The sequence below is a fragment of the Sorex fumeus genome, unplaced genomic scaffold, assembly GCF_029834395.1.
Source record: "Sorex fumeus unplaced genomic scaffold, SorFum_2.1 ptg000007l, whole genome shotgun sequence".
In the NCBI taxonomy this organism is placed as follows: Eukaryota; Metazoa; Chordata; class Mammalia; order Eulipotyphla; family Soricidae; genus Sorex; species Sorex fumeus.
Window position 1 is genome coordinate 8418081 of NW_026606064.1, and position 20433 is coordinate 8438513.

The 20433-nt window shown below is 60.9% G+C and overlaps 1 protein-coding gene across 1 annotated transcript; it reads left to right on the forward strand.

Annotated features, from left to right (window-relative positions):
* Window positions 1-3174: 3174 nt before the first annotated feature.
* MYBPC3 (myosin binding protein C3) lies at window positions 3175-20400 on the forward strand. Its single transcript, XM_056132375.1, has 34 exons — window positions 3175-3225; window positions 4060-4326; window positions 5538-5654; window positions 5730-5876; window positions 5966-6114; window positions 7066-7183; window positions 7571-7619; window positions 7808-7837; window positions 7977-8027; window positions 8714-8734; window positions 9008-9171; window positions 9907-10039; window positions 10218-10220; window positions 10320-10444; window positions 10521-10626; window positions 11072-11238; window positions 11463-11628; window positions 12396-12502; window positions 12590-12619; window positions 13583-13722; window positions 13836-13916; window positions 14547-14706; window positions 15501-15605; window positions 15697-15885; window positions 17281-17415; window positions 17520-17687; window positions 18292-18380; window positions 18506-18701; window positions 18801-18940; window positions 19164-19323; window positions 19419-19555; window positions 19672-19858; window positions 19981-20011; window positions 20158-20400. Exons 1-33 carry the CDS (start codon window positions 3201-3203, stop codon window positions 19989-19991), a joined length of 3873 nt encoding a protein of 1290 aa, XP_055988350.1. The 5' UTR covers window positions 3175-3200; the 3' UTR covers window positions 19992-20011; window positions 20158-20400.
* Window positions 20401-20433: the final 33 nt, after the last annotated feature.

Below are 20433 nucleotides of genomic sequence, written 5' to 3' on the forward strand. Positions count from 1 at the left end.
CCAGTTTGTCCAAAGTAGGAATGAGATGATAAGATGTCGCGTGGCCGCAAATGTGGCTACGTGCTTCCGGGAGCTGGTTTTTATAGTCTCTGAGTCTTGGCCGTTGATGGGATTACACGGCTCCGGGGGCCAGTTGGTGGGTGTGACCCCCGCCTACTGGAATTCGGAGGATCTGGGTGGAGGATGTTCAGCCCCGATCCGAGTAGGCTTGGAGATCTCAGCCCCGGGACCTGCTTGCCTTTGTTCCTCTGCCGGTACCTTCAGGTGTGCGGAGAGTGGTCTCAGCATGGTGGTAGCTGGTCCTGGAGGTCTTCGGCCCGCCGGAGCCCTGGTCAGGGCGGGGAGGAAAGCTCAACCCGCTCCCCTCCAAGGGGCCCCGGCGAAGACAGCCAGGAGCTGGGGCAGGAGATTGCACTGTTCTCTTCCGGGAGCTGGTTTTTATAGTCATATATTCAATATGCCAAAGACAGTAACAATAACAGGTCTCATTCCCCTGACCCTGAAAGAGCCTCCAATCATTGGGAAAGATAAGTAAGGAGAAGCTGCTAAAATCTCAGGGCTGAGACGAATAGAGACGTTACTGGTGCCTGCTCAAGTAAATTGATGAACAATGGGATGACAGTGGTACAGTGATATTTTGGCTTGGGGGCCACACCCAGATGTGCTTGGGGGTCACTGTCAGCTCTGCAGGCTTCCTGCGTGCAGAGCCAGGGCCCGGTCCGCTGAGCTGCCGCTGTAGCCCCAGAGATGGTGTCTTCAAAGCCTTCAAAATGCTCGGCCGGGAAGAAGACTCGGGTCAGGAGGCCAAGCAGTGTCCCTTCTCCAGCCCAAACACCAAACCGCCAGGGACACTTCACCAGTTACTCCCCAGAATGACCTCAAGGTCTCCTGAGCATTGCTTGGGAGACCCTCTCCCTCAAAAAAAAAAGCTTTTAGTGGGGTGCCAGGGACATGTCCGCAGGGCTGACTGACATGCATGAGACTCCAAGTTTGATTCCTGTCTCTGCTTGGTCCCCCAGCACTGACAGATGCTGGCGGCCACTGAGCACTGCTGGGTGAGTCCAAGCACCCAATCGTCAGACCTGTTTCACCAGGACTTGTCCCCGGACACCCCAAATTACTGGAAAGGCGCTTATTACACACACACACACACACACACACACACACACACACACACACACGTCTAGGAGGCTGAGACTTGATTAGCCTCAGTTCCCAGCCATATCAGTGATGGGGATGGTATAGTTCACAACATGAATGGGTTGTTTTTTTGGGGGGGAGATCACACCCAGCGACAATGCTCAGGAATTACTCCTGGCTCTGTACTCAGGAATTACTCCTGGCGGTCCTTGGGGGACCATATTGGATGCCAGGGAATTGAACCCAGGTCGGCCACGTGCAAGGCAAACGCCCTACCCGCTGTACTATTGCTCCAGCCCCAAAGCTGTTGACTAGTTTCACCCTTGCAAAGTGAAGGTCAGCATCGCCCCATCTGAAAGCGACCTCATTCACCCAAGGCCACCCAGTCACAAGGGCTGCTCATACCCACTACCCCCAGCTGGGCGCCCCAGACCCGAATGGGCATGCTCAGCTGGTGAGGGGCAGGAATGTATCCCTGGGACTCTTCAGGGCCACAAAGCCTCCTCAAAGAGCCAGTTAGCAAGACCCCAGGCCAGACCTTGGTGTGGAGGTCTGGGAGCCCCCCAACTCCCCATCTGCAGCAGCAAGTCAGGAGAGGGTGCAAGCTGAGAGCTTCTTGCCTCAGAGAGTAGTCAGGGAGGGAGGGGTCCCTCCAGAGCAGCCTGCAGACCCCAAGAGCCACCCAGTTCTGCAGTTAGCACCCACATCTGCTCACCCCACAGGCTCGAGGCTCTCCAGGTAGGCGCACGGCAGTTCCCAGGCTTGGAGATGGAACAGAGCCAGCAGCGGGCAGGGCGCTTGCCTTGCATGCAGCCTACCCAGGGTGGATACCTGGCACCCACTATGGGTCCCCAGAGCCCAGCCAGGAGTGATCCCCGAGCACAGAGCCAGGAGTCAGCCCGGAGCATCACTGGGAGTGGCCCCGCAAAACAAAACAACAAGACAACAAAAAGCAGGTTTGCGGTTTGGGCTGAGTAAAAGTGGTGAACTCAGCAGACAGGACAGAGCCGGTGTTTGGAGAGCGGCGGGGTCTTTTTGTATGCTTGGGGGGCCACATCCGGGGGTGCTCAGAGGCTCCTCCCAGCTCTGAGTTTTGGGGTTTCTCCCAGTGCTCAGGGCACAACGGGATGCTGGTGTTGAACCTGGGCTTGCGATCTCAGTGACCCTCTCTGACATTGGGTCCTGCTTGGAACGTGCCTCTTTCTGCCTAGCACTCTGTGTCCCTGATGTGATAGGGGTATTGGTGCACAGTGTGTGTGTGTGTGGGGGGGGGCAGTAGGAGGTCAAAGGTCACAAAGGAATGGCTGTGGGAACATGAGGGACATCAGGACATCAGGCATTGTTTTGGTGTGACTTTTACAAGAGCCAGTTCCGGCATCCACCTTGAGGGTGCCTTGAGGGTGCCTCACCCCTTGCTTCTCGCCTGCCCTGCCCCTGGGGTGACACCCGCCCCCCCCCCCAGTATTGCTCCCTCCCCACCTGGCCTGGACCAGGCGCACCCAGGATATAGCTCTGGCCGGTCCAGGCTGAGGAGCAGGAGGACGCGGGCAGGTGGCCAGCGGGCCAGACCTGTGCTGAGCACTTTCAGTAGGAGCCCGTCCTTTGTGGATGCTGCTCTCCAGGTGCACATTATAGGGGAGAAGAACAAAAGCGCTGGGAAGCAGGGGGAGAGGCAGAACCTGGGTCCCCGGGTCCCCGGGTCCCCAGGAACGGTAGCCTGCAGTGTCCAGGCACCCCGGAAGGAGGTGTGCAGTGGACCAGCCTCGGGGCTCTGGGGTCCCCCACACTCCCTCACACAATCACCCGCATGACGGGGGAGAGGGGGCAGGTACTCTCAGACTTGGCCTGGGTGGGGGAAGGGACGGGCCCAGCGGGAACAATGCATCCCCCACCCCCTGAGTTCGCTCTCTGGAACTCGTCTATATTTAGCCGCTGGCCCAGGCAGGAGGCAGATAAGGGGTGTTGGGGAGGGGGGAGGCCTTATATAGGGCAGGAGGGGTCCTGCTCAGTTCCCATTAGGGTGCCTGTGTCTGCCCCATTCCTGGGCGCGTTCTCTCAAGATGCCGGAGCCGACGAAGAAACCAGGTAGGTCGGGCCTGGGACAGGCTGAGTGTGGGCCGGGGAGGGCCGGGGGCATCTGGGTCTTGGGGAAAGTAGCGGAGGAGGTGGCTGAGGCCAGGTCGCCGAGCCCCAGAACAGGAGTGAGGGCATCCAGGTATTGGGGGAACCAGCCTCCCGTCTCCTTTCTCACTGTTTCTCCTTCCTGTTCCCCTGCAGAGCGGGAGGGGTTACAGGGAGGGAGACAACCAGGCAGGAAGGGTTCGAGGCTGGCACCGCTCTCAGGGTGCAGGTGGCCACTGTCCCTGTCCCTTCCCTTTCTCCTTTGGCCTCCCTTTGACGAGATCCCAGTCCACTTTAGGCCTCAGTTTCCCCATTTCTCTGAGCTGCTTTGGACGCAGCTAGCTGCAGGAGTCCCTGCTTTAGGAGACTGTCCCCTCCACCCCCATGGCCTCCACAGGGACAAGGAGAGGACGGTCAGGAGGTCTCTGAGCCAGGGCCAAGGGCAGAGAAGGTCCCCAGGTCCCAACCCCGAGCTGGGCCAGGCCAGGCATCTGGTCCCCAGCTGCCACCCCCGGCCTTATCTCAGCCCGAGGCCCGCGGTGCCAAATTTAGCCCCATGCAAGCAGACAAGAAACTCCAGGTCCCTCATTGTGGGCCCCAGATGTCGGGGACAGAGGGGGGCTGGGCTTCCCGGCAAGGGGGCGGGCCAGCAGCCTGGGGACTCACCGGAGAGGTGAGAAGCAGAAGCAGGCACACCAGGCACACCAGTATTGGGGCTGGGAGGGTGCATTCGGGGGCTCTCACAGGACGGGGGGGGGGGGGCTGCAGGCCGAGGGCTCAGCTCCTGTGCTCCGTCAGTCTCAGCCTTCAGCAAGAAGCCGCGGTCCCTTACCGTGGCGGCGGGCGGCGTGGCAGTGTTCGAGGCAGAGACGGAGCGGGCGGGAGTGAAGGTGCGTTGGCAGCGGGACGGCAGCGACCTCAGCGCCAGTGACAAGATCGGCCTGAGTGCCGAGGGCAACCGGCACACCCTCACCGTGCGCGACGTGGGCCCCGGAGACCAGGGCTCCTATGCGGTCATCGCAGGCACCTCCAAGGTCAAGTTTGACCTCAAGGTCACAGAGGCAGGTGAGACCCTAGTGGGCCCTTCTGGAGGCTAAATTCTGGGGCCGGGACCTGCCCTCTGCCTCTCCATCCGTGGCCCAGGGCACACGGAGCTACTTTCTCACTCTCTCCTCCAAGATCCCTTGTTTTTTTTTGGGGGGGGGGTCACACCTGGCGATGTACAGAGGTTACTCCTGGCTCTGCACTCAGGAATTAACTCTGGCGGTGCTCAGGGGATCATAGGGGATGCTGGGAATCGAACCCGGGTCAGCTGCGTGCAAGGCAAACGCCCTACCCGCTGTGCTATCGCTCCAGCCCTCCAAGAACCCTTGGGGTCACAGACATGTACCAGCAGGACAAATGCCAGCTGGCGACTGTGGGCTGTGTGCCGCCAGGGGGAGCCCTAGGGGGTGTTGGTGGGCAGGAAGCCCCCTCAGCCTGGGAGTTGGGGGAAGGAGGGAGCATGATCCAGGCCAGGTGGGGAGGGAGCAATACTGGGGGCCGGTGTCACCCCACGGGCAGGGCAGGGGAGAAGCAAGGAGTGAATCTGTCAAGGCACCCTCAAAGTGGATGGTGGAAATGGCTCTTGTAAAAGTCACACAAAAATGATGCAGAATGTCCCGATGTTCCCATAGCTGTTCCTTTGTGACCTTTGACCTCCTACTGCCCCTCTTTCTCACCCCTATCATATCTGAAAAGGAAGCTTGCTAGAAGAGGGATCTCGGGGGTGGGGGCGTGGGGAGGAGGATGACTGGAAGATGGGTTAAATGATGCCAATGTGTGCAAGCACTAGGTCATGAGTCCAAAGCCTGGGGGCACCACATGAGCCGAGGTGGCCAGACTCCCCTGGTTGTGTGTGTGATTCCTGGGGAGAAGGACCCTGAAGAAGGCTCCATTGCGGAACCCCCAGGGCCAGCATGAGACCTTGTGTGCAAGGTCCAGTGCCCCGCCCAGCCCAGCCAATCCTCACCGCTCCACAGCCAAGTTCCTGGCAAGGGAGGCCAGAGGAACCGGGATCTTGGATCTGGGATTTGGGGACACTGAGGAGAGAGGAAGCGGGGGGGGGCGGGATGTGATCAGGGGAGGTGGATAAAACTCAGGGAATGAAGGGGTCTGGGGGGACGGGTGGGAAGTGAGACCCAGCGGCACTTGGACGCTGCACAGGGCATGCGTGGGTCTGTGGGGATGGGAGGGCTGTATGCTAGAAGGGGCTCCAGACCCATCATGCCCTGCAGAGAAGGCGGAGCCAGCGCCTAGCCCTGCCCCCGGCCCCACGGCAGAGACCCCTGCAGCACCAGGAGAAGCCCCTGCCAACACCACCCAGCCTGCCGGAGGTGCCCCACAGCCCGAAGGTGAGCGGGGCTGAGCCTGCAAGGGGAGCAAGGGGGGCCGTGTCCTGGGCAGGTCTCAAAGCTCTGTGTCCCCAGGGTCAAGCTCAGCCGCCCCTGATGGTCACGGTGTTCCCAATGGCCTGGGTGCCCCTGAAGGACTGGGTGCCCCCAAAGAGTCCAGTGCTCCCGAGGACCCCATCGGTCTCTTTGTGATGCGGCCACAGGACGGCGAAGTGACCGTGGGTGAGTGTGGAACAGCCGCGCTGGGGAGGGCTGTGGGCACCATGTCAGCAGGACCCCAGCTCAGCCTGGCACCCCTTTTCTCCCTGCAGGCGGCAGCATCACCTTCTCAGCCCGAGTGGCGGGGGCCAGCCTCCTGAAACCACCCTTGGTCAGGTGGTTCAAGGGCAAGTGGGTGGACCTGAGCAGCAAGGTGGGCCAGCACCTGCAGCTGCACGACAGCTACGACCGTGCCAGCAAGGTGGGCCTGTGGGGCGCATGCACGGGACCTTGAGGGTAACGCACCCGGGGCACAGGGGCGCGCACGAGGGTGCATGGGGTGCGTGCACAGAGGTCGTGGACTGGGGCGTGTGGTGCGCGTGCACGAGGGCATGGAGACATGCACGTGCCCTGCAGGGGTGCGTGCACAGTGCACGGGGCAAGCACACAGGAGTTGTGTAGGCATGAACAGGGGTCTAAAAGGAACCGAACTCCAGGAAACACGAACGGAAAGACTGGCAGTGGTGGTGGCAGTGATTGGGTCCACAGGGAGGCATGGGGGTTTCCATGAGACTGCAAGCACACAGAGAGTGCACGGAGCGACACGGGGAGCCCAGGAAGCAGGTTGGGCGTGCTCAGGTGTGCACGGAGCATGGGGAGGTTCACGGAGGCAGGGAGCTTAGAGCGCAGAACAACGCTTGAGGGGCAGGAGCCCAGCAAGGCCGAGGACATCACATAGCTGGGGAGCCCCAGCCAGGGAGAGTGTGGAGCTCTTTTTTTTTTTTTTTTGTCTTTTTTGGGTCACACCTGGCGATGATCAGGGCTTATTCCTGGCGGTGCTTAGGGGGACCATATGGGATGCCAGGGACTAAATCCAGGTCAGCCGCATGCAGAGCAAACACCTTACCCGCTGTACTATCGCTCGGGCGAGTGTGGAGCTCTTGATGGACGGATGGGACTCACACTCAGGGTTCCCCAGTCACCATCCAGAACATTCTTCAGGAAGTCCAGGCGGGGCGTCCTCCGGGAGGTTCTGGGCGGGAGTGATGAGTCCGCTCGGAAAGGAAGCCTTTACCACACTCGGCCAGCAGAGGGCAGTGCGGTATCTCCTTTCTCTACGAACACCAACCCAGCCGGTGGGAAGGTTGGAAACAGCCCCCCTTGCTTTTAGAGGTGAAGCGCCCAAGCCTCCCCGTCTCCCCACCCCTCTCAGATCTACCTCTTTGAGCTGCACATCACCGATGCCCAGACCACCTCTGCGGGAGGCTACCGCTGCGAGGTGTCGACCAAAGACAAATTTGACAGCTGCAACTTTAACCTCACGGTCCACGGTGAGGGTCTCTGGGGTCTGCCCTGGGTGCAGGGTCCTGGGCTGTACCTGGGGCTGGGCTCCGTCTCCCGATGCTCAGGCCTGTGCGGGTCTGGCACACAGAAGCCCGTGGAAGTTTCCAGAGTTGGGCTGGGGCGTGCTCAATCTCGAATCTCAGATTCCTAGCACCAGGCATGGAACTGAGCCACTTCAGGGGACCATAGTGGGCCCCCACTCCCACCCACCTTGACCTGGACCTGGGAAGGCTCCGGAAATCGGGTCCTAGGGCAGACACACATCCCTAGGAGACCTGGGTGGGCAGGTGCTCGGGGCTCAGAGGCCACGGGCAGGGCCCTGGGCAGGCTTTCTCTGAGGTCACCCCCTAACTCGGCCCCCTCTTTGAGCTCAGAGGCCATTGGCCCAGGTGACCTGGACCTCCGATCTGCTTTCCGCCGCACGTAAGTGGGAAGGCCAGGGCTGGAGCGTGAGAGGATGTGGGGGGCCGGGCTGGCTAATGTGGGGGTCAAGATTGGGAGTGACGTGGGGGTCAGGCCTGGGGGTGCTGTCAGGGGATCTCTGCTGGGAGGTGAGGTGGGGAGGTCAGGGCAGGACCTAACAAGGGAGGAACTGTGTGTCACCCCCATAGGAGCCTGTCTGGAGGAGGCCGGAGGACCAGGTACCCCTCCCCCAAACACAGCCTGGGGACTGAGACCAGGCCCTCACCCCAGTCTGTGTCCCTCCCTTTGTGCACCCCACCTGCCCCTCTCCCTCCTGAACTCCTTCTTGATGACCTCACTCGGGGTCCCTCTCACCAGTGACAGTGAGGATGCGGGGACTCTGGACTTCAGCTCGCTGTTGAAAAAGAGGTGAGCCTGGGTGGGGCTGGAGAGATAGCACAGCGGGTAGGGCATTTGCCTTGCACGTGGCCGACCCGGGTTCGATTCCCAGCATCCCATATGGCCCCCCAAAGCACTGCCAGGAGTAATTCCTGAGCACAGAGCCAGGAGTAACCCCTGTGCATCACCAGGTGTGACCCAAAAAGCAAAAAAAAAAAAAAAAGAAAAGAAAAGAGGTGAGTTTGGGTGGGAGGGCCCCAATCATCCAATCATTTCCCCAGAGGAGCCCAAGCTCCCTCCCCTATGCAAGTCACTGTCCCCAGCCAAGGGGGCCCAGCCTCACAGCCCCCGAGGCCTGAGCTGCCTGCCCCGCCCCTCTGACCCTGTCCTCTCTGTACCCCCCCTTTGCGTTCCGGCACCCACCATCACCTCGCTGCTGCTGCTATGTCTCTCCAGAGAGTGAGTCTGGACCTGGGGACCCCATTGGGATTGCCTGGGTGGTGACAGAACTCCAGTGCCTGGGTGGGGAAGCCTCAGACCACCAGTGTCACCCACCTGTGGGGGCTCAGAGGGAGCAAACAAGACCAAAAGTGCTGGGTCCCCGTGGTACACTGTGGGACCCCGAAAATGGAGGGGTGTGAGTTCAGGGAGGAGGGCTTGAGGTTTGTGGGGGTCCCCCACTAATATATTGCCCTGCCTCTCCGCCCCTCCTGGAGCAGCAGTTTCCGAACCCCGCGGTGAGTGCCGTCACCCCGACTTCAGCCAGGAGCCTCTTGGCAGCCCCAGTTCCCCACACTTAGTCTTAAGCCGCCTTCCCCCCAACGGGCCAGTGATGCTGGGGTTCCGGGTCCTGCCCCCAGACAGTCCTATTCAGGGTGGGGGAAGCCTCGCCCTTGGGAGTTGGGGGTACAGCCCCCCCGCCCCCGGTGTGGGGAGGAGGAGAATCCACAGCAAGTAAGGGGGCGGCAGTTCCTTCTGGGGGCGTCGCTGAGGCCTGGGCTGGGGCGCAGGGACGCGAAGCTGGAGGCTCCAGCGGAGGAGGACGTGTGGGAGATCCTGCGGCAGGCGCCGCCCACCGAGTACGAGCGCATCGCCTTCCAGCACGGCGTCACGGACCTGCGCGGGATGCTTAAGCGCCTCAAGGGCATGAAGCGCGACGAGAAGAAGAGCACAGGTAGCCCCCAGAGGGAGGGTGCAGGCTGCCCCCCTCTCAGCCAGAGGGAAGGGAGGGGTTCAGCCCTGACCCCAGGCTATGCCCTCTGGCTCCTGTGGGGTGTCCACATTAGCCTGGGTGCATGAGGGCAAAGGTTATAACTCAGAGGACCCCCCCCCCCCTCGCGCGCACACACAGGAACTGAGGCAGGGTGGAGCAGAAAGCTCCAAGGACTGGAGGGAGTCCCAGGCATGTGCAAGGCCCCCAAGCAAGGCCCCCTGAGCACTGCTGGTACCCCCCTCCTTCCCGCCCCCGCACTGACCCATCAGAGCCGCACAGCTGCCTGACATCACGCTCGGGATGTGGTCCTTGGATCTGAGCGCTGCTTGGGAGACTCTTCCCAGAAAGAAAGGGGTGGGGGGGGGGAAGCCACAGAAAGAAATAGTTACAGTAGAGGATAGCACAGCGGGTAAGGAGTTTGCCTTGCACGCGGCTGACCTGGGTTGGATTCCCAGCATCCCACATGGTCCCCGGAGCACTGCCAGGAGTGATCCCCGAGTGCAAAGTCAGGAGTAACCCCTGAGCATTGCCGGGTGTGACCCCCCCAAAAAAAGCAATTAAAGTAAAGGCTACCTATATTTAAAAAGAAAAGAAAAAAATAGTTACAGTAGAAATATAGGGAGACAAAGGGGGAAGGCAGACGGTGCAGAAGGGAACCTAGGCTGCGGGGCATTGGGGGCTGAGGAGCAGCGTCAGCCTTTCAGAAGAAGCTGGAGCCGGCCTACCAGGTGGGCAAAGGCCAGAAGATCCGGCTGAGCGTGGAGCTGGCCGACCCCGACGCGGAGATCAAGTGGCTCAAGAACGGACAGGAGATCCAGATGAGCGGCAGGTGCGCGGGCCGGGTCCTGGGGTCTTGGGGTGGAGGGCTGCCCCCCCTTCAGTGGAGCGCTGCATCCCCTTCTCTCCAACTCCCCCATTTTTCTCCCTTGGGTCCAACTTTGCATTCGGTGTTGATGCTCTTGGGCCTGCTCCTCTCGGACGCTGCATTGCCCCCCTCGAATCCACAGCAAGTAAGGAAGAACCCAGCCCCTGACAGGCGCAGGTGGGGGTCCCCCTGGGAGGGGCTCGAGTGCTGAGTCGGAGGCTCCCTGCCTTCTGCCCTGCCGCAGGTACGTCTTCGAGACGGTGGGCAACAAGCGCACGCTGACCATCAGCCAATGCTCGCTGGCCGACGACGCAGCCTACCAGTGCGTGGTGGGTGGCGAGAAGTGCAGTACCGAGCTCTTTGTCAAAGGTGGGCCGTGGACCCTGTCCTAGGGAGGGAGGGGCCCCCGGGGCTGAGGTCCTCACACACACCCCTGTCTCGACAGAGCCCCCCGTGCTGATTGTGCGGCCCCTGGAGGACCAGCTGGTGATGGTGGGCCAGCGGGTGGAGTTTGAGTGTGAGGTGTCCGAGGAGGGGGCCCAGGTGAAATGGTGAGAGCCAGGAGGGGGCGTGGCACGGTGGGTGTGGCTTCACTGGGGTGTGGCTTGGGGCGTGGCTCAGAGGAGCGGGTTTGCCGTTTGGGGGCTAGTGTGGGCGTGGCTGGGAGGGGCGTGGTTTGGCATAGGGTGACTCGGTGGGGAGGGGCTTGGCTTGGTGGAGCTGGGCTCAGGGGGCGTGGCTTGTCATGGTGGAGCCTGGTGGGGGCGTGGCTCAGAGGGGCGTGGTTTGGCATACTGGGGGCGTGGTGTGACTCGGTGGGGTGGGGCTTGGCGTGGTGGGTGTGGCTCGGGGTGTGGCTTGGCATGGTGGGGCCTGGTGGGGGCGTGGCTCAGAGGGGCATGACTTGGCATGATGGGGGTGTGGTGTGACGTGAGCTTGCTGGGGCGGAGGCGGGGGTCCCCAAGGTGGCATGCTCACTGCTCGCCCCCCTCATAGGCTCAAGGACGGGGTGGAGCTGACGCGGGAGGAGACCTTCAAGTATCGGTTCAAGAAGGACGGCCGCAAACACCACCTGATCATCAATGAAGCCACTCTGGAGGACGCGGGCCACTATGCGCTGCGCACCAGCGGGGGCCAAGCGCTGGCTGAGCTCATCGTGCAGGGTGAGCCCCCCACGGAGCCCAGGATGCAGGCCCCGAGACCTGGGGCATGTCCCTCTGACGCCCTCTTTGGTCTCCTATGGCCAGCTCCGAGGGATGCCTTCAGAGGAATCTGGGAGGGTCTGATCTCCCCAACCCCAACCCCCACACATACCCGAGGCTCCTGGGTGGCTGCGCCGTCCGGCCTGCAGCCCATGCGAGCCCAACCCCCACGCCCGGCCTCCCAGAGAAAAAGCTGGAGGTGTATCAGAGCATCGCGGACTTGACGGTGGGCGCCAAAGATCAGGCCGTGTTCAAGTGCGAGGTGTCAGACGAGAACGTGCGGGGCGTGTGGCTGAAGAACGGGAAGGAGCTGGTGCCCGATAGCCGCATCAAAGTGTCTCACATCGGGCGGTGAGTGCTCAGACCCAGGGAGAGAAAAGGACAGAGAGGGAGAGAGAGAGGTGGCAGGAGGCAGAGATGTATGAGGGTCAGAGAGAGGATGGATGAGAGACGGGAAATAGGATGAAAGAGAAAGAAAAATGATGCACAGAGACAGACAGATGGGGGAGGGGAGCCCATGAGAGCCCAAGAAGCAACAAAAAACAAGCGCCCCTCAACTCATGAGCAGGGTAAGAGCCCACAGGGGTCAGTTCTGGTAGCTGGGGCCTCCTCCCAGACGCCTCGCTCTGGTGCTGGTCCCCAGTTAAGGGGATTAGAGGGACCAGCTCTGCCCCGTCTCCAAGAGGCCATAGTAGAGCGGACAGGGCATTTGCCTTGCACACGGCTGACCTGGGTTTGATCCCTAGCATCCGATATGGTCTTCTGAGCACTGCCAGGAGTAATTCCTGAGTGCACAGTCAGGAGTAGTCCCTGACCATTGCCGGCTGTGACCCAAAAAGAAAAAAAAACCAAATAAACAAAAATAAGAGGTGGCTCAGATTTGATCTCTGGCACCCTATATGGCCACCTGAGCCCACAGGAGTGATTCCTGATTACACAGCTAGAAGTAAGCTCTGAGCACCACTGGGTGTGTCCCCAGCTGAAAAATTTAAAAAATTAGAGATAACATTTGTGAGCCCATTTAAAGCCAACCTGCCCCTGCCCCCGAAGCCTGGCTTGGGTGTTGGTGAGGCCAGGGGCATGAGGCATGGATCCGCTGAGCTGGTTCTGCTTGACAGGGTCCACAAACTGACCATCGATGATGTGACACCTGCTGATGAGGCTGACTACAGCTTCGTGCCCGAGGGCTTCGCCTGCAACCTGTCTGCCAAGCTCCACTTCATGGGTGAGTAGTGTGCAGGGGTGGGGGTGGGGGGGGGACTGATGCTGTATACCCCCTGACCATGACCACTGGCTCTTCTTTGTTTTGCAGAGGTCAAGATCGACTTCGTGCCCAGGCAGGGTGAGTTTGGGGGGCCCTTGTACCTCCTAGCAGCACCCCGCCTCCCTATCCCACGACCTTCCCTTGCAGAAAGAAGAACCAGGGTTTGACCCCCCCCCCCCACACACACACACTCTGCCACCACGCACAAACTCTTAATCTTAGTTTCCTTCTCCCTCTACAGCATGGAAAGAAAGGAAAGGGGGCAGGGGGCTGTGAGACCCCCTATTCCTATGTGCTTAAACTTATGAGATTAAGTTTCATCTTCACCCAAGGGGCTGGAGCAATAGTACAGCTGGTAGGGCACTTACCATACATGTGACCAAGCCGAGTTTGATCCCCAGTATTCCATATGGTCCCCTGAGCACTGCCAGGAGTGATCCCTGAGCACAGAGCTAGGAGTAAGCCCTGAGCACTGCTGGATGTAGCCCAAAAGTTCAATCCTTGAGAAAGTTTTCTTGCTTTGGGATCCCACCTTAATGAGGCATGTTAATACCCAAAACTTCAGGCCAGTAGTCTGGGCTGAGGCCATGAACAGAGGCACAAGGGGCAAATCAACCCGGGGAACACAGACCCTTCCACCACACCTCTTACAGGTTCAGGGGCAGCATTAGCACTTGAGGCATGGAAACAAGTCTAATCTGACTGAATCTGGGGTGTCCTCATTTCATTGCCCTTCAGTTGTCATTTTTCCTGATAAAAAACTTGGAGTGCCCCCAAACAACAGTTTGAGAAATGTTCCACTCGGGGACCCTCTGACCCATTCCTCCTGCCTGGGGAAGTGATGCCCTGGGCTGAGAGAAATCTCCTGGATCTTGACTGGTGCGTGGTGCCCGTGTGTACTGTGGCAAAGCCGGGCAGGGAAGGCTGCCTCAGGGATGGGGATTGCAAAGCTCAGAGCAGCGGTCCTTCCCTGTCCCCCTCTCTCCTGAGTCCTGGGTCCCTTTTTTTTTCCTTTTTAACTCTGTGCACCCCTCCAACCAGAACCTCCCAAGATCCACCTGGACTGCCCTGGCCGCACGCCGGACACCATCGTGGTTGTGGCCGGCAACAAGTTGCGGCTGGACGTGCCCATCTCGGGTGACCCTGCTCCCACAGTGATCTGGCAGAAGGTGGTCCCACAGGTGCGGGGGGCATCATCCCATCCCTACACTACAGTGAGGTTTAGGGGTGGGGGCAGGGGCTCAGTGGTGGGGAGCTCTCCTCGGCCCTTCCTTCCCACCTGCTCTCTCCTCAGGGGAGTAAAGGTGCCACGGGGCCGCCCTCCGAGACCCCTGCGAACACAGGCTCCAGTGAGGACTGGGTGTTTGACAAGAAGGTGAGCAGAGGGGCCAGAGCGATAGCACAGCGGGTAGGACATTTGCCTTGCACATGGCCGATCTGGGTTCGATCCCCAGAATCCCATATGGTCCCCTAAGCACCACCAGGAGTAATTCCTGAGTTACAGAGCCAGGAGTAACCCCTGAGCATCGCTGGGTGTGACCCAAAAAGCAAAAAAAAAAAAAAAGCTGGTATGCAGCATTCACTCTGGGGTGCAGGTGGGTCACACCTCAACAGAGCCCCCCATCTCACCCTGACAGCCCACCTGGGCTCTGTGCTGACTTCATGCTGCCGGGAGGGGGTCTGGGGAGAACTTTCGGGGGCGGGGGGAACGGTGCTCATTTTCCTTCTTGCTCCATGCTTCCTCCCAGCTGTGCCCTGGGAGGTCATGGCATTCCCGCTTGGTAGGTGAGGAAACTGAGGCACGGAACAGTTAGGAGAGTGTCCTGTATTCCAGGACAGGGTCAGCGTTAGAGCTGAAACCCGGGAAGGTTTCGGCGCTTCGGTGGGGCTGCACCTCCACTCCCTGGGACGCTTCTGTTCCCGGCTCCCCATTGCAGAACCGGGGGACAGGGGTTCGGTACCTGCTGGGGTCCGACTGGCCCCCTTACCCCCCTGGTGCCCGCAGGTACTTTGCGAGACGGAGGGCCGGGTCCGGGTGGAGACCACCAAGGACCGCAGCATCTTCACCGTCGAGGGGGCGGAGAAAGAAGACGAGGGCGTCTACATCGTCACCGTGAAGAACCCAGTGGGCGAGGACCAGGTCAATCTCACCGTCAAGGTCATCGGTGAGCCCCCTCCTCCCCCCACTGAGGCGCGGTCCTTGTCATTCGCTCAATGAACACCAGGGGCCGCCCTCGCGGCTGCGGGGGTTAGTGGCCGGGACCTGGTTGCGCGTGCGCAGTGGGGAGACGCCCAAGGCCTGGGCTTTGGTCACAAGGATGTTCCGGAGACATGGCTGGCTGCTCGGTAGAGCATTTGCTTAATACGAGAGGTTATGCCTTCATTCCCAGCACCACAAAGTCAACATCATCATCATCTGAAAGTTTTCCCCAAAAGGGCTGGAGAGATAGTGTAGCGGGTAAGGTACTTGTCTCGCCCTCGACTGACCTGGGTTTGGTCCCCAGTACCCCATGGGGTCCCTGGAGTGAGCCCGCCAGGAGTGATCCTTGAGTGCAGAGCCAGGAGTAAGCCTGAGCACTTCCGGCGTGTCGTCTCCCCCGCCCCTCCCCCAAGTCTTTGTCTTTTGGGGTGGAGCAATACTACAGCAGGTAGGGAGCTTGCTTTGCACGAGGCCATCCTGGGTTCGGTCCCTGGCACCCTATATGGTCTCCCGAGCCCATCAGGAGTGACACCTAAGTGCAGAGCCAGCAGTATGTCCTGAGCATCTATGGGTGTGGCCCCCAAACCAAAATAAATAACTTGAAAAACGTCTAGAAAATAAAGCTTTTCAAAAATAAAGATTGCCTAGGCCCTAGGGGTGTGTATATATGTGTGTATGCGTGTGTGTGTGGGGGGGGGGGTACAAGCAAGCTGACCCTGAGCCCAGCCAAGACTCATCTGCGTTCACTCCCGCCCCCAGATGTGCCAGATGCCCCAGCAGCCCCCAAGATAAGCAACGTGGGCGAGGATTCGTGCGTGGTGGAGTGGGAACCGCCGGCCTATGACGGCGGGCAGCCAATCCTGGGTGAGCTCGTGGGCACGTGGAGCCCAGCAAGCGCAGGGGATCACGGCGGGCCCCGGGACCCCCACCCGAGCTGCCACCGCTGTTCCCGCAGGCTACATCCTAGAGCGCAAGAAGAAAAAGAGCTACCGCTGGATGCGGCTCAACTTCGACCTGGTGCGCGAGCGGCGCTACGAGGCCCGCCGCATGATCGAGGGCGTGGTGTACGAGATGCGCGTCTACGCCGTCAACGCCATCGGCATGTCCCGGCCCAGCCCCGCCTCCCAGCCCTTCATGCCCATCGGTGAGCTGGGGGCCTGGCCCTGCACCCCATCTAGTCACAGGGGACCTGGAAGTTCTTGCACTGTCCTTTCTACTCTCAGTGAAACGGGGATGGAAACCGTTTCTCCTGGCCTCAGGCAGCTGTTGCTGGGTGAAGTGACGCTGGCAGCTGCCCAACACGGGTTGTGCACGCTGCACCGCATTTTCCTTGGGCACCACCACTGGTCAGCTCTTCCCTGAGCTCTGCTAGGAGCCATTTCAGGTGCCCCCGCCCCTGAAGAGTGTGGTTCTCCCTTAAAAAACAAAATCAGGAGGCTGGAGCAATAGCACAGCGGGTAAGGTGTTTGCCTTGCATGCGGCCAACCCAGGTTTGATTCACAGCATCCCATATGGTCCCCTGAGCACTGCCAGGAGTGATTCCTGAGTGTATGAACCAGGAGTAACTCCTGTGCATCGCTGGATGTGACCCCCAAAACAAACAAAAACCCACAAAATCAGGGGGCAGAGCAATAGTACAGAGTGATGAAAGTGCCTGTCTTGCACGCTGCCCACCTGGGTTTGATTCCCAGCATCCCAGAGTCAGTTCCCCATAGAATCAGCACCCCTGACTCCCACCAGGAGTGCCCCCTGAGTGCAGAAGGTAAGCCCTAAGCACCATTGGGTGTTTCCTGCCAACCTCTTCCCCTGAAAAAAAACAAAAAGAACACCCTATGGTCACAGATGTGCAAGGGAGCTACTCTACCACTTGGGGTCCTATCCCCAGCTCCCCAACCATATTTTGGGGGGTTTTGTTTTGGGGCCACACCTGGCAGTGCTCAGGGCTTTTTCCTGGTTCTGCACTCAGGAATCACACTTAATATGGAATGCTAGGGATCAAATCCATGTCAGCTGCATGCAAGGGAAACACCTTTCCCTCTGTCCTATGGCTCCTGCCCCTCCCCAACTGTTGTTTTTTCTTCGTCCGGTTTTGGGCTCATATCTGGTATGCTGTGTGGACCTTGTGGTGTCTGGGATGGAACCCGGGTTGGCCATGTGCAGGGCAAACACCTTGCCACTGTCCTAACTCCCGGCCCTCCCATTTCCCAGTTCCGTCTTCCATAGCTTTGTTTTCCCCACTGGATGGTTGTGATGACCAGAGCTCCGGCACTCCCCACTCTTGGCTACTTGCTGGAGCCCCCGGGCAGCACTGTTGGGGGGTTCATATTGGCATATCAGGTGGTGCTGGGTTTATATTGGCGTGTCAGACTTGCCAGGCAGGGGTGGTCACACAGAGCTATGCCGGGTCAGGGTAGATTTCCTAGCGCCCTTGAAAGCAGCCAAGGGGTGGCCTCTCTGTGTGACCACCGGGCTAGTGCAGGGACTTCCCCTGGCATCACAGGCTCTGTCAGACCCCCCTTCCGACTTCCCCTCTACCCAGGGCCCCCCAGTGAGCCCACCCATCTGGCAGTGGAGGATGTCTCAGACACCACCGTCTCGCTCAAGTGGCGGCCCCCGGAGCGTGTGGGAGCAGGCGGGTTGGACGGCTACAGCGTGGAGTACTGTCGGGAGGGTGGTGAGTGGCTCGGCCCCCCCCCCAGGCCAGACAGTGGGGGGCAGGAGGGTGGGGTGGGGTGTCGATGCTGACACTGCCCGTCACGTTGCCTGCTGCACCCTTAGGCTCCGAGTGGGTGTCGGCCCTGCAGGGCCTGACGGAACGCACGTCCCTGCTGGTGAAGGAGCTGCCCACGGGGGCCCGGCTGCTGTTCCGTGTACGGGCGCACAATGTGGCGGGGGCTGGGGCCCCCGTCACCACCAAGGAGCCTGTCACGGTGCAGGAGATACTGCGTGAGTGGCCCTCGTGTCCAGGACAAGTGGCATCAGTCGGGGGTCTTAAGGAAGGAGGGAGCCTTTCTTTGCACCCAGACCCCTGTAAACACTGCGGGATGCTTGCCGGGGTACCCAGGCAGCCCCCCGTCCTGCAGCAGTGTCACCCGAGACCCGGAGCTGGCCTCTGAGTCTCAACTCACACAGGCAGTTCTTGTCCATGCACTTAGGACTGTCGGGGCCCCTACCGGGGACCCACTTCCCACCCCTCTGTTCCCAAGACGAGGCACAGGGTTTGGTTCTCAGTGTGTGAAGAGGCGGATGCATAGTGTGTGGGGTATGTGGAAATGGCACGGGGCAAAGGGGTCTCAAAGTCAAGATTCACATCTTGGCCTGTGATGACCAGTGGTGTGACCTCCACCAAATTGTTTGTCCTTTATGCTGCCGCTGAGCGCACTGTGGGGATGCTTGGGAAGAAGTAGGAGCTGGGTAAACTGTCCGGAGATGAGCAAAGGGGGCAGCATTCTGGACCCCACTTGGCGAAGAAGGGTGGGGTCTCCTGAGGCCTAGGCCCCTGGACAGGGGCCTGTGGGGACTTCGCCGAGCCACCCTCTCCCTGCCACAGAGCGACCACGGCTCCAGCTGCCCCGGCACCTGCGCCAGACCATCCAGAGGAAAGTCGGGGAGACCGTCAACATCCTCATTCCTTTCCAGGTGGGACAGGGGCCAATGCCTGGGAGTGGGGGCAGGGGCAGGTGGGTCTTGGGCTGAGCAGAGCCCGAGGTGTGGAGGCTGGGGGTCTGGGGAGCCGGGCTCTGGCCAAGCGGTCCCCCCTGCAGGGCAAGCCCCGGCCCCAAGTGACCTGGACCAAGGAAGGGCAGCCGCTGGCTGAGGAGGACGTGAGCATCCGCAACAGTCCCACGGACACCATCCTGTTCATCCGTACTGCCCGCCGCGCCCACTCGGGTGCCTACCAGGTGTCACTGCGCATCGAGAGCATGGAGGACAAGGCCACACTGCTCCTGCAGGTCGTCGGTGTGTGCCCGGTGTCCCCCGATTAGGCCCCCCTCACCTGCCCGGTTGCTGCGGGAAGCGTGGGGCAAGGCGGGCTTCCCTCTGGTCTCTCTCCCGCAGACAAGCCGAGCCCCCCCCAGGATATCCGGGTCACTGAGACCTGGGGCTTCAACGTGGCTCTAGAGTGGAAGCCCCCCCAGGACGATGGCAACACGGAGATTCTGGGCTACACGGTCCAGAAAGCCGACAAGAAGACCATGGTGAGTTGGGCTGCTGCAACCCCCGCACCCCAATACCTTCCCACGGGCTGGGCCACACTGGACCCCGGCTCTGAGCTGAGAGTGGGCAGGCCTCTCCCCTCCCTGCCATCTCTGGTGCCTTCTACACTTGGGGTGTTGATGCCAGGGATACCTGAGAGGCCCCTGGCAGGAAGTAGGGCCTGTCCACCTCCCCAGACCCTCCCTTTCCTCCGTGTGCCCCCAGGAGTGGTTCACCGTCTTGGAGCATTACCGCCGCACCCACTGCGTGGTGTCCGAGCTCATCATCGGCAACGGCTACTACTTCCGGGTCATCAGCCACAACATGGTGGGGCCTAGTGAGACAGCTGCCACCACCAAAGAGCCCGTCTTTATCCCCAGGCCAGGTGCTGAGCCCCACCCCATCCCCCTAACCCAGGGGTGCAGGGAAGGGATTCTGGGATGGCCTGGCTCTCTCTGGACAAAGTCCTGTCACCCCCAGGCATCACCTACGAGCCACCTAACTACAAGGACCTGGACTTCTCCGAGGCGCCCAGCTTCACCCACCCCCTGGTGAACCGCTCGGTCATCGCGGGTTACAACGCCACCCTCTGCTGTGCCGTGCGTGGGTGCCCCAAGGTAGGGAAACGGGCGGGGGGGGGGGGGGCCCTGCTTCCTCATCACCAGTGGGTGTACTGGACATGGCACGCCGGGACTGAGGCCAAGCCGCCCCCTCCTGCCCCCACGTTGCACAGCCCAAGATCTCCTGGCTGAAGAACGGCCTGGACCTGGGCGAGGATGCCCGCTTCCGCATGTTCAGCAAGCAGGGGGTGCTGACCCTGGAGATCCGCAAGCCCTGTCCCTACGACGGGGGCGTCTACGTCTGCCGCGCCACCAACCTGCAGGGCGAGGCGCAGTGCGAGTGCCGCCTGGAGGTGCGAGGTGAGGAGGTGGGGACCCCGCTGTGCTGGGGCCGCCCTGAGCTGGGCTGGTGTGCGGGAAGGTGGGGCAACACGTGGTGTGTGAGGTCCAAGCCGCAGGACACGGCCCCTTCTCTCCCGCAGTGCCCCAGTGACCAGGCTCCCCGCAGGACAGGTGTGTAGCCCAGACCCCCACGCAGAAGTCCTGGGTCCGGGGCAGCCAACGGGAAGGTGTTGGGGGGAGGGGTGTGTGTGTGTGTGCAGGTGGTGCCGTGCAGGTGCAGGGTTTTGGTCCGGCATGGTCACAGGGTTGTGTGGCAGGTGCCAGAGGACGCCCGTTCAAGCGTGCAGAAGCCCAGAGGCGGATCCTGCCGGTGGAAGAGGCGTGGCACGGGGCTGGGTGGGCGTGGCCTCGGGGTTTCCTTGTTTTCGGGGAGGGGAGGGGCGGGCCAAGACTCTGCAGGCTGCACTGTTGGAGACCACACTGGCAGCTCTCAGAGCTTTGGGGCTACAAGTGGGTGGGCCTGGGAAGCATGGGGGTGGGGGGATCCTTCTGGCTGTGTACCGGCGGGCAATAAAGACCCTGAGTCACACGGA

Bases quoted from the DNA above. Each gene is read 5' to 3' on its own strand.
- MYBPC3 (XM_056132375.1), top strand. From the start codon at position 3,201: ATGCCGGAGCCGACGAAGAAACCAG. The intron at 15,886-17,280 runs GTGAGCTGGGGG...CCCTCTACCCAG, and splicing joins CCAGCCCTTCATGCCCATCG to GGCCCCCCAGTGAGCCCACC. The intron at 18,702-18,800 runs GTGTGTGCCCGG...TCTCTCCCGCAG, and splicing joins ACTGCTCCTGCAGGTCGTCG to ACAAGCCGAGCCCCCCCCAG.